At 39.2% G+C, this 13,672-nt stretch overlaps 1 protein-coding gene across 1 annotated transcript in view; it reads right to left on the reverse strand.

Annotated features, from left to right (window-relative positions):
• Nucleotides 1–13,672, reverse strand: part of stk10 (serine/threonine kinase 10) — a 40,915-nt gene that overhangs the window by 26,033 nt on the left and 1,210 nt on the right. Inside the window, exon 2 of the mRNA XM_085174661.1 lies at nt 3,538–3,702. Coding sequence (XP_085030787.1) covers nt 3,538–3,702 — 165 coding nt within the window. The remainder of the gene's footprint in view (nt 1–3,537; nt 3,703–13,672) is intronic.

The raw sequence follows: 13,672 nt of genomic DNA on the forward strand, positions 1-13,672 counted from the left end.
ACATACTTTGCAGAGATTCAGAATATGAGGACTGCCATTCTTGGCATTGAACACCAGGTGGAACAATGCTCTTCTGTCACACTGACAAACTTCATTAGTTTGGGCTCTGCCATGTGTCATCAGCGATCTTCCATTTTGCTTAGTCTGTTTAAAAGTTAGTTTCATATCAGATTTTTAGTTTTTTAAAATAAACAGCTGACTGTCTGGCCTGTGTATGACGCATGTTTCCAGCTTTTATATCTTTGAACTAGATCGAAGTTTTACCACGTGTTTAAGTTGTTTTACAGTAGCTAAAAACCTGTTTTAAGATTCCACTATTTGATCAACAAAGAAGAAACAGAAATCTAACATAGGTAAGGTTTAGCATTTTATTCTTCAAGTAAGAAGATTATTAAGGAAATAGTTTCGCACACACTTCAAAAATTAACATTTCCTGTTGATATGCATCCTTCCACCATTATGATCTGAAAAAGTTAAATAAGAACAGAATGTATTATTTTAAAATGTGTACAAACTGATGTGCAGTTTCTTCCCATCAATATTATCAGTATATATACACACTCTGAAAATATTTTGTTTATTTTGCATATTCTCAACACTACAGAGGGTGGTTAATCACACCTTTTATTACAAACCACATCCTTGTTCCTGCTCACCACTGCCCATTTTTTTCCACTTCTGTTTAAACACCACTCTCCAAGTTAAACGAACTACACTTTAGTGGTAGCACAAAGCGCTGGCCAAACTAAACAGCTAGTACATTACTCGGCTGTGACAGAGGCAACTGGTTTGTGTAGTCATCAGTGTGTCTGCAGCAAAGATTTGTTCTCGCTGCGTGAAAGAATCTTGGATGACGTGTGATGCTGTGGGTAAAGAATGCGCTCCAACTGGTCAAGCTGCATGATATTCATAACCACTGTGGGCTGAACACACACGTACACTCAGTGTCCCTGTGTATCTGAGTCAGAGTGAGACACAGAGTGAGAAAAAAATAACTAAACAATAAGCCAGTGTATTTCATCCCATTTAGAGATATATCTCACATTTTACTCTAAAGGGGTGATTTTTTATCTTCAAGTGTCTTAAAAAAACATTAGGACAATTTATGAGTGTCTTTTTCTTCCGAGTACAGCTGGACGCAACTTGACAAAGTCTACAAACCCCTAAAAGCTTTAAAATAAATGGAGCAGGCTTAGCTGACACCGCAGTGTTCCTCCAGTTCGCCACTCTGTACCTTCACAGTGATTTCTTACCTCAATTTAACAGACGGCAAAGGAAAGTAAAAGGCTATTTGCCAGCAAAAAAATGTTATACAATCAAGGATAACTAAACCTTAAAAAACACAGACAAGGTGGTGTCTTAGAAAGTCTTCTTTCTTTGTCAAACAGTACAGTGCTTGACTAGAGTAATGCACTTACAATTTCTCACTGTATCTAGGACTAGGTACTGTTGACCTATTTAAGATTATATATAATATTACAAATTCAATATAATCCAGGCCTACAGACTGTGGGTAATCTTGATTCCCTCAACCTAGCCATAAGCTTGTCTTAATGGGCAAAACTTGTAGTGGCATTTAGGCTGCACCCGGTCCACACACAAAAAAAGTGTGTCTAATACTACAAAAACACAGATTTTTGTAGTATTAGACCGTTTAGAGATAGAGCGCTCATTAGGGGGGAAAAAAAGAAAAAGAAAATTTGCATAGCTAAGACATGACTAATACTAAGGGATAATGTACTTTTACATGCTAAATGATATGAAATATTCTCTCAGCTATCTGTTTAAATTCTCTCTTCTCCTGCGTCTTTCTTTGCCTCTCCCTGTTTGTTCTTCTGAGTGCTGACATCAGCAGTCCCATCTCCACGTTAAAGGCCCCGTTTTTCTCACACTGTGGGCCAGGCTGTCTTGCTAACCTCCAGACCAGATTGGAACAAACAGCCTCTCACTGTCTTTTCTCTTTGTGGTAGAAAGCAGAGCTGGTGGGTCGTCACTGGAATGCACTGACTTACACTGCCCAGTCCACCCAATTGGAGGTAACCAAGGCCTGACCACCAGTAACCACTGGGCTAATTGTTGCACTTACAGCAATGAGGTGTAGAAACTTTTCCAGATTGTGCTCTTGTAAAGACGAATTACAGACAACCAGTTGTCACTTCAGTGACAATCTTTAACACTATACTTCACATACATTTTAAAAACATTTCCAATACTTTTAAGACACTGAGTGTAATTATGTGTTAGACAGAGAAACACATTAGTTACTGGAGACAGCTCAGAATTCACATGACAAACAAGGCCTGTTACTCTGAAGCCACAAAACACAGGAAACATGTGGTCTGAAAGTAACAGGCAGAGAGGTTTGTACATTTAACTTATCAAGCTAACCTAACAGTTGCACAGGGTCCAGCTTTGACTCATGGGCAATGTTCAACCCCCTCCACATTTTATTTAGGTCAACTACTAAATTCATTGTTGGTTTAATGCATGTATGCAGTAAAGCCTAATTACATTGTGAATTAGCAATTTTTAGTACATTAATTCTTTATTAAAACATGAGTTTGACTTTGTTGCGTTACACCTCTGGTAAAGTTTTGACTGATCAGCAGTTCATTAAGTCTTAACTTTAATTTTAATAGCTTACGAGTCCTGTCATGCTTGATTTAAGGCTTACAATTCTAATGCTTAATAATTAACTGATAACTAACAGAAAAGTCACAAACATGCCAAACTAAACATCTACATTTTGCACTTCTAGTAACTGCAATAATCTTTATCTTTAGCTTTAACACTGCCTTGTAATTCTTCAAATATTTAAAATCATGCCCCGACGTGAGGTCACCATTTGTCTTGGCCAGATAGAGTGGGAGATTACAGAGGGAGTTGAAAAGTTTACACTGACCCAGTGTGTGTGTGAGAAGAAAGAATGATTCAAGAGCAGGGGAAAAATAGCTGAGATTAATCTTCATTCTTGTAGTATCATCAGGGTCATTTCTGATGCATTATGTCAGCCAGGGGTTCTTCTGTCATTCCTATTTAGGCAATAGACTCTTCTTATCACTATTTTTACAACAAACCTTGCATATGGAGGAGAAATATACTCAAGATAAAACTGTTGCAATAAAAACAGTTGTCACAGAGTGAAACGGAACATCCCACGAGCCATTCAACATGCACAGTGAAAATATTTGTTTTGTCCCTCTTCACTGACTGTTGAGGTTTGTGTGTCATGGCTTTTTTGGGTCCTGGTTATGAGTGGTTTTGAGAGGAAGATGACTGAAGTTCCTTTAGTGCATTATGCACCAATCTAATTTCAGCCTAAAATCATTGAAAAAGGTCTGATTTATTTAATTGCTTTGTTTTGTTTTTCTCCATCCAGATCATATTAAAATGTGTAAAGATAGTGTGTCAGTGTTTGTGGTTAACCTCTTTGACAATGTTCAGCCAAAGAAAAATAAAACAAAGAGCCAGAAGGCAGCAAGTCTGTGGTTTTTAACTTGAGTCTGATTTGCTCATTCAGATTTCAGCATTACCTACCCAGAGTTTATTCTCATAATAGAAAGCGTCAAGCAGCTTGACAATGTAGCGGTGGTCACATTTAGCCAAGATGTCAATCTCGACTATGTAATCTTCCAACTCTTCCTCAGATTTGGTCTCGATCACTTTGGCAGCAGCCAGAACTCCTGTCTCCTTGTTTCTGGCCTGCGAAAGGAAAACAGATCAATGTTAAATGAAACATGCATGAGTAATGGCAGACCTTTTTCAATTCATTTTACTCCCGTTTTTGTGCTCAAAGACTTTCAAAGCAAAATTAACCAACCCTGTGAATTTAAGTGTTTCAGATCTCCAGAGAGACCAATTTTTATCATTTAGTTATACAGAAAACATCAACAGTGCAGAAGGTTATTGCCAACATTTAATTTTTCATGGCCCATATAACAGGGAAAAATAAATAAATACACAGTATGACCAATGTTAAGATTAAGGGCCACATTTACAGTTCAAAGGCCCCCTTTTTGTTTGAAAATCTACAGTTGGTGATTAACTAAAGAGGTGCAGTGTCATGGGGTAGTCAGAGGTATTTTTCCAGCTAGCCATAATTAATACAAAATGTGTTGGTAGGTGATTCTGTAAATTTTCCACAGTACTTAAAATCATACAAATGTGAATTTTGCAACGTGCAATTTACAGTAAAATGTGCTAGGGGCACGTCTCATTTTGAGCCTCATGTGACTGTGATAGTTTCCCGTAAGAGTGGTAATTTATTTGGAATGTCAGGCGGTGAAATTATCAAAATGAGCTCATAATTGACAAAGATGGATGGCTCAAAGCTTGGAGCTCGGTGCTAAAGCATTAGCTCCGTCCCTCAATGAGTTCTCACTCTGAGCTTCTAGAGACAGAACAATACCTGAGATTAGGCACAGAATTACAGTTTCCAGAGAGAAACACATGTGTAAAACCTGAGCATACATTATATTATCTTACTCACTACCTTGTCAGGTCTGCTCATTTTTGGCAAAACTAATTTGCTCTGCTCTTGGTAGACTGCATGAATAATCTTTTTAAATGAACTAGCTGCATTTATAAATTAGTACATAACTTTCCACTCCTATCAATGCACTGGGGAATCATGGTAACGTGCCCTGCATAGTTTATCTGGCACCAAGAGTCTCAAGTCTTAGTTTGTTCAAAAGAGATAACTTTGATCACAATCTGTGCTGGGCTTTATTGTCCATGCTCTAGCCAAACGGATGAAGACACTCCAAGATCCACAAGACAGCAATTAAAATGCTGACTAACATTTACAGGCAAAACTGGAAAGGAAGCTCCACACCCTACCCTGAGCAACTGAAGAGTCAGAGGAACTGAAAAGAAGAAAATGCCACTTTAGCCAAACCCATCACACGCATAGACAAAGAATTCCTCATCGCTCTGAGTGGTAAAGAGAAGAAAATAAAGCAACAAAATATTCAAACAGTAGAGTGACTCAAACAGCATCAAACACATGACGCTCTCTCGTGTATGAGGCAGGCTTTTTTCAATGTGTTTCTACAGTCAGAAGTAAATATTCACTCCAGTCATTGTTAGTGTTCAACTGGAGACAAATGAAGACTTAAAGTGGAGTCGACAACAAATAGCTAAAGGCGGGGTCATCTGCCACACCTCATTTAAACCTGCCCTAAAAAATATCAATTCAATTTCTTTGCTGTAAAAATCTAATATCTAGGAAGTGATGGTTTCATCACGATCATGAATGTTGTCTGATTAATATGGTCAATGCATGTGCATATAATGAGCACAAGTGTTTCATTTTATGACTAAATAAGGAAAAAACTAAGAAAAAGAAACAACTGCCTATCCTGGTGAAATCTGGACCCTGTTGTGGTCTACATCCACCCAGTGGCCTGCAGAAACAGACTATATTAAGTCTGGTATCTGAATCCTTCATGGTTTACAGAGGCTGTGGGAAAACATCTGAACAAACACATGAGGTTCACAGCGACACATCCTCATCGCAGTACTTCTTGGACTATGCGCGTTTACCTAACAGAGCTCCGGAGAAGTTAAACTTTCCCCAGCAGATTAACCTAAAGTGTGACTCAACAGGATGCGATCTCTCGCCATCAAACAATCAGTCTGTTAACAAGTCTCAACAGTAAACACAGACACCAAACTCTTGCAACTGCTTTGCTAACATTACAGCTCTCTGCAATAGCGCTGTATCAGCTTCAACAAAGTCACCATCTGGGGTCAGATTTCCAAAGAAATACATGTTTTGACAAGCTAACAATTCCAACTACATCTCTGTGGAAAACACACATCTGACACAGTCAACACTGTGTGGGTAACCTTACTTTTAGTACAACCGATTTTTTTTAAGTTCTTAACTTCCTTGTACAAAATGAAACTCTCCAGACACTTAAGAAATTCTCATTTAGTACAATTCTTCCTTGTCAGACCTGCCTTCCTTGTTAAGTAAAAGGTAACTTGAATTCCAGAAGGCTTATTGGAGTTCTAGTTACTAGTAGAGTGTAAAGTAAAATGATTCAGAGAAAGGTTAAACTTACACACTCCTTAAGCATTTTTCTAATCTATTTACAAACTAAAGTAAACAAATCAGTTAGGTTTCCCTTTTACCTATACCAGTTTGGACATGAAACACAACACCTGTTTCACTTTTGCGTGAAAGAAGCAGCACTAAAAACTATCAGTAATCATAGCTAGCGTCCAACTATTACCCATGTTGGGATATTTAAAATTCCAATATTTCCTTTTTCAGATATTTGCAACTTCCCTGTTGGCAACACAAATGGAATATGTGTTTGGAATATCCCGACACACAACAATATCGCAAACACGACAACAGGGTAGACAAGAACAGTCGGGCAAAGCATAACCGAGTGAGCAAATAGCTAAACATGACAAATGTTAGGGGAGTCGGTGGAGTTTTTATGTGTTTGAAAGAAAAAGAATACAAATATTGACCAATACATTGAAACTTTTAATTTTTAAGTCAAATATCCATATCAATCGTTTAATTAAAAAAGAAAAAAAAAATCATACATCAGACAGACTCTACTCAGAAAAGCCTGTCTCTCATGCATACATGCGGGCATGCATGCACGCACATACACACCCCTTTACATCTCAGTGGGAGCAAGGCAGAGGAATGTGCCTCTGGGCTTCAGCTGGTTGGGGGTAGACTCAATGGGCAGACTGAGAGAAGTGAGTGTCCTGCAGTTATGTGGTCCTTTTTGTGTGGAGTGAGGAATGCATTACGTCAGTGAGGATCCTCAAGCATGGTATATAAACACAAACGTGTTTATATATGCACCTTACCATCTGTATACATTCCACTAAAAGGAACAAACATCAAATCTCACAAAGGACAAGCTGGATTTCTGGAAACTAGCACCACATCAGTGCACAAGTGTACACAGTCATATGTGCACGTTTTGGTGTATAATTGGTAGTGTGCTTATTGCACCCAACTAAAAAATTGAAAATGTTTTCCACCACATCGCCCCATACAAGAAGGATTTGTACCTTTTTTTTTTTTGCACTTTATGCAACAAATATGACAACATTTATAACTTGTAACAGTTTTCCAACTTGCAACTCCTACACAACTCATCTGTTATAGAGCAGATGACACACACCGATATCAGCTGGCCCAGGGGCCACCTACAGCATTCTTAACATGTTCACTCATGACATAACTAAAGTTCCTCCACTTTTTAAAAAGCATACTCAGGCACCAGATGTTAAAGTTGAATAGGGAAAAATATCACGCTTTATTGAAAACATTAACATCTAATTTATTACATGACGACGACACACCCACAACCCCTTAAGGAGAAGAAATATAGTCAACTTAATACTGTAGCCGTTGCCATCCCACGAGACAACACTGTTTTAAACCCAGTGACTCTTTACTTCCTCTGACTCTACTCCAGAGGAGAACAAATGTCTTAGGCTTTGTTTTGGTCTGGTTTCCATGGTTTCTACCTAAAGAACTTGTTTCTTCTCTGTCCTCATGGTTCAAAGCTCTCTGTCCATTTTACCATTTGCTCTTGTGGCATTTAAACAGACGGCCTAAGCATTTGTTCACTTTGAATTTTGTAAATTCTGAAAATATCTGATTAAACCACACATCAACTAACAGACTACATAATGCTGAGTTATTAACCTGGACCGCAGACTTATAATTTGGGCTGTTGCAATTAAATACTGCCATTATTTAATCTGCAGATTAATTTTGGTCTATTAAAAACCAAAGAGTTGCCAAAAAATATTTCATTTACTCCAACATTGCATAACTCCAAAGATTGCAACAGAGCATTTGTGAGCCTGTTGCTATCAAATTCTTAGCATTCAGATTGGAAAAATTATTATTTCCCTATCAAAATAGTTTCTGGCAACCTTTAGAGCAATAATATTGCAGAGACTGTGAAAAAGAAAACATTTCTTCTGCATCTTTTCATTTTCTTTATGTTTTTTTAATCAATCATCCACCAGCCTACTATCAGAGTGCCTCTGTACCCATCTTTCTGAAGGTGATTTAAGTCTCTCATATGGTTTTCAGTCTACTTAATGTAACACATGTGCAATAAACCCAGTCCATCCTCCTCACTTTGTATGCAAAGCTGTAAATATAAAATGTGTCTGCCAAACCTGCCTGACTTAGTTTCCCCATACTACTTTCTGAAGCTCCTGCTAGACAAAAGAATTAAAAAGGGGCAAGGACAGATGTTACTGTCCTGTGTGTCCACCTCCACACATACTGTAGGTACTGATAGACTAAGTAAACATATACATACAAAAGTACACACTTCCAGTCTCCTGTGTTTGTGTGGCAGTCTTTTCAAAGTTAATCAGGACTGGAAGCAATAATGTTAAATATCCTGTGTTGACTAAAGTATTAATGATTGATGTGGATGTTTTGATTCAAAAGCACATGCCTGGATAATACAGCAGCTAAAACCCTAATCTCAACCTTAAAAATAAACTTAGATTAACGTTTTCCTCATTTTTAAAATGTATCTTTGTTATTGTTAAGAACATAAAAAAAACTAATTAAGTGACATGTCAAGGGACCAGGTGACCTTATGTGACTGATTACACAGAGAACTTTCTCTGGGGTCACTCACCTACAGGCTGAACAGGCATTAAACACATGCAGCTCCCTTCAGGAGAATGTGTGCTCGGTAGACCTTTGTCCCTTTATAAACCTGTGAACCGCCTCGCCCCTACAGGCCCTTCCCACATGTCTGCCAGCAAGAATGTGGTTCTTAGCTCACATATATAACTCACACCTCTTATTGAGATGCAAAGTATGGCACAAGCAGCACATGTTAAACAGCTACATGTAGGATGTTGACTTATTTATCTCTTGTTCTGTGATGGCTGTCTCAAGTGCCAAGTGGAACATTTGAGTATTTCTGGTTAGTCAGGCAACAGTGTCAAAATCAAAGGTGTCATTACTGCTGGGGATGCCTTTGACTCACTTTTTGTAGTCCTAATTTCCTTTTTATTGCCTCTGCCACCTTCACATTTCCAGTATGAATCAGAAAGCAAACGCTTCTAAAGTGGGCTTGACATTCACTTAAAGGTGGGAAAGAAATGAGCTGATCAAAATAATTAAAGCTCGTCTGAGTCACCTTTTGCTATTGTTTGCGTACAGCAATTAGACCTTACAGGAAGTAGAAGTGACTGAAAAGTGCATTTGCCTGGATTCATCCACCCAGTCAAGTCACCAGCTCTCCTATCTTCTTGGTAGAGGTTGTTGTTCGCAGCTTTTGAGGAGGGCCCGAGCCACTATCTTGGAGCCCCCTATCCCCAAGCTCCCTACACTTTAGGCCAAACTGACAAGCCACTACAGAGTAATGGATTGTGTTTTTTGTGATAAAAAATAGAAAATACTGATTGGGCGTAAAGATCAACAGTATAAATGGTTTATGTGGAAGTATGTTACCCAGTAAAGTATGAAAACTAATGTAGTCATCATCTTTTATTTACTGGATATGATGCATTCATGTGACATAGTAAAAATGTTCTTCCAAAAAAAGGCACAAGGAAGCATACCTATAACTCACACATGACATAATTTTAACAGGAAAGGAAATTACTAATTTGCCACTGCTACTGTTTATTAGGTTTGTTAAGTTCCAAGAAAGTAAAGATGAATGATAAAAAGCCTTCAGTGTGGTTGTCACTGCTCCTAATAGCAGGGCTTCTCTGGGTCTAATCTCAAGAGGAAAGTAAAGTAAGTAAAATAAGTTTACTCATTTTACAGCAGAGAAGAAGAAAAGTGACTAAAATGTTTCAAGGCTGCGTAGCCAGTGCTTACCTTTCACCTAGACATGTGAATGGCTCTGCAAACTCAATCATTATGGCTAACCCCTACCTTAAAAAAATAGATTAAAGACATGAATGTAGCTATGGCTCTATTGTGAAATACCAGAAGCTCTTATAGCGAAACGCATCAGTGAAGAACAAAGATTGTTTGACATATTTTCTTCTATCAACGCCAGAGCATGACTCTTCCTCCTCTATCAAAACCACTGACTGTAAAGACGGCACAAATGTATGAATTTACAGACTACTGGGCAAAGGATACCTGACTGGAACAAATTTGTACAAAAACTGCTTAACAATGAAGCAATGAGCCTTTTCGGGATGTGAAAGTTGTGATCAACATTGCAACATGCCCCAAATTCAACCCCGAAGTCACAAAAACAAAGCAGGTCAGGGAGGCAGGAAGTTATAACATACAATACCACAGACAGCCTTGGAAGAAAACCTGTAACACTTAATTCTTTAATCAGTGATACACAGGCCTTCAAACCTTGACTTTCATGACAAAGGAGTCAAACTTCCTGAGTGCAGACTAGAAGAAGCAAGCACCACACTGGAGGGTTTATACGGTCTTATTTAAAGCACACCACAAAACCAAGCTCGGGCAAGTACTGCATGATTACCAGATTAATCAGAAAAAGTGTACAAGTGACACATGAGACATTATGGTTTGATGTTAAATTTCCAAAATGTAGAAAATCTGATATAACTGAAAATTCTACATCTTTCATTTTCTCGATTGCTAATGCTGTCCGAGTATGAACTCACACATATCAGAAATTATCATGTAGATCATTAACCTCAGACCTACAACTAGAAACACAGATCAAGGCTTTTGTAAATGCCGATGACAATGTCATGACGAGGATAACAGGGACTCCAACCATTCTGAGCCCACACCCATCCAGCTGGGCTCTTATCAGTCACCGTGGGCCCAGCTGCTCCCTGAGATTAGACCCAGGGAAACCCTGCTCTCGGGAGCAGTGACGACAGTGCCACTGAAGTCTTTTTAAACATTCGTCTTGGAGCCATTCTTGATAACTGTGAGCATTTCATATGAACCTTGCGGCTTTCCTTCACAAAAAGGAAGTTGCAACCTTTGCCCCCTCCTACTCACCATGTGAGTTTCTCTTTGACTTCACAGTAGATGGTAATCGTATTTTAAGTGATTTTCTGCAAGTCTTACAAAAACACTACATAGAAGAGAAATGTCTTGTTTTATGCCTTTAACCAGTCCAGGATTTCCCACAACATTTTGGCCCGGTGTATGACCACATTTCTCCAACCTAATGTGCATAAATAGAGTTTTTTGAAAGTTTTAAAGATGATCAGATCCGTTACTGTGGCCTAAACACTTGGCCGACTACTGTACTCGTTTCGTTTTTGCCATAGCTGAGGCCACCTACACACTTTCTACTACACAACATCCAGGCTGAACCCACTGTCAGACCAACAGGGACAAGATTCACTGCGCTTTTCATCCCACAAAGGGAATTTGACAGCGCGTAACCTTAAAGCCTGTGTGTGTCTATGGAAACATTTCACTAGCAGCAGCAGGCTAGTGTGCTCAGTGGCACGTGGCTCATTAATTAGTGAGAAGGGCTACACAACTCAATTGTTTCATGCCTCACTTGCAGCCACAACACCTTCATACACAAGCACAGGACTCCTTCCAACAAGTGCAAACACGCACAGAGAGACAGAGCAAAGACATCATCCTATGACACACTGGAGCTGCAGGAAGTGGAATATGAGACTTGATTAGTCAGTGATGGTTTAAAAAAAAAAGAAAGAAAAAAGCCTACAGGGAGACAGAAGTGCCACAGTGTTGTGGGTGTTTGTATTACATTGTGAAACAAACCAGCATGTAAACGACTGATAACAAGCATCAAAATGCAATTTAGCATAACTAGTGCTAATAAAATTTAACTGCAATTTGAATCTAAACGTAGCACTGATTGCACACAGATTTTTTTTTTTGTGGTCAAAACTGACTTACTGACAAGTAAAATGTGCTCTAAGGTTAAAGATATGTTTGGCCCTCGAGTGATAAATGCAGTGTTAGAAACATCGGCTTTCCATTTAGCTGCTCTATAATCCCATTTAACTGCTGCTGGACAGTGATACTTTAACCTCATTAACAGAGCACCAGAAGGTGTAAACAACAGCATGTTTGAGTACATGTTTGCATCTGCAGTGTCCTGTGATACTCAGACTCATTAACAAAATGAATATTCTGCATTTAGGTAATTTATGCATCAAAGTATCAACCAACACAAGTGCACGCTTAAAGAAAAAAAGTACTTATAGCACTTGGATGACACATATTTGCACAATATTTTGACCCTCAATCTTCAGCAATAAAAAGGTTAGAAACACAGGCTTAAGTTTTATGGACAGTCATATTTTTTTCCTAGCAGCCTTTCAATAATGGAAAAGTACAGTTTCACCTACAGGGAAGAATATATTCGATAACTGGGGGAGTATATTGCATTTTATGAGATCCTTCTTTCACACTGTTCCTGGGTTACAGCCACACACACACATAGATTGATTTGTCCTTAACACTACCCTTAAGCCTGGGAGTTGTTATTCTCCTGCTGGTGACATTAACCTTTGGAGAATCAGCCTGTGTGGAGCACTCGGTACTCTCTAGCAAAACTGCACAATTACACAAAACAAAAAAGAAGCTCTACAAGCAGCGGTGTCCGACACATGAAATTTATACTTTCTTCTCCTGCTGCCCATTGCACATCAACAACCATCTTTTTTGTGACTCCTGCCCTCCCCCAAACAGTTTGACAAGTAGATGATCTCACAAGTGACAGGACACAGAGCCTCCTTCCCTCACACCTGCTCTATCAAATACTTCTAACATCTGAAAGCATGTACAATTCACCACACAAGGCCTTTCCCTCCCACAGATGGGCCAATTATTCTGAGGTTTGGGAGCTGCGAGAGGAAGCCGTCTCCTGATGCAGTCCCACAGTTTCCTCTCTTGGCCATCGTCTGCTCTTGCTCTGCCTCCCTCCACTCCATCTGACAGCTGCAGGTGTGGAGCTGTCCTCCTCCAACCAACTGAAGGAGGAGAAACAGGATCCCAGGCAAATATAGTGGGGAAGGGACATTACATTTTGTAAGCTTGCCAGTTGTCTAAGTAGCACTTAATCACACTAGATGTACCAGCCACTTTCATTTGGCTTTAGCTTTAAACACTTTGGAGCTGAAGTGGACTGTGTGTACTTCTGCACTGAGAAACCTGAGTAATCCTTAAAACCTGAGTAATAAACAGCAGCTTATTAAAGGTTTCTTCAGATTCAAAGAACCTTGTACCCTTGTACTTGGTCCCTGCCTTAGCATCTCAGGAAGAAAACTCAAAGCACTGTGCGTTTTCATAGTATGCTTCACTGTTAAGATAAATTATGCAACTTCACTTCTAGCTATAACTTGATCGCCATGTTACTATTTTCTTTTCATTAAATTGCATCCGTGGCAATAGCTTTGCTGGAATAGTGAGCTTTATAGTGCTCTTCACACCCATTTCCCCACATGTATGTAAACTTTCCAGTAAAAAAAAAAAAAAAAAAAAAGTCTAAACAAGGTGGGGTCCTCTGAAAAGACTGCGCTCTCTGTTCAGTGCAGAATTCTGCTTAAAGCATCACTTCTTCCACTGAGGCCCCTGATGTGTCAAAGACCTTCACTGTGCTCCACTGGGCTGTGTAGACACAGAAGGCCTGTGCCCCGCGTTGCAGAGGGCAGTGAATGTCTTACAGAGCCAGATTAAATATCTCCACTGAGTCAAAGTGCTGATGGT

The sequence above is a fragment of the Neolamprologus multifasciatus genome, chromosome 10, assembly GCF_963576455.1.
Source record: "Neolamprologus multifasciatus chromosome 10, fNeoMul1.2, whole genome shotgun sequence".
NCBI classification, from domain to species: domain Eukaryota; kingdom Metazoa; phylum Chordata; class Actinopteri; order Cichliformes; family Cichlidae; genus Neolamprologus; species Neolamprologus multifasciatus.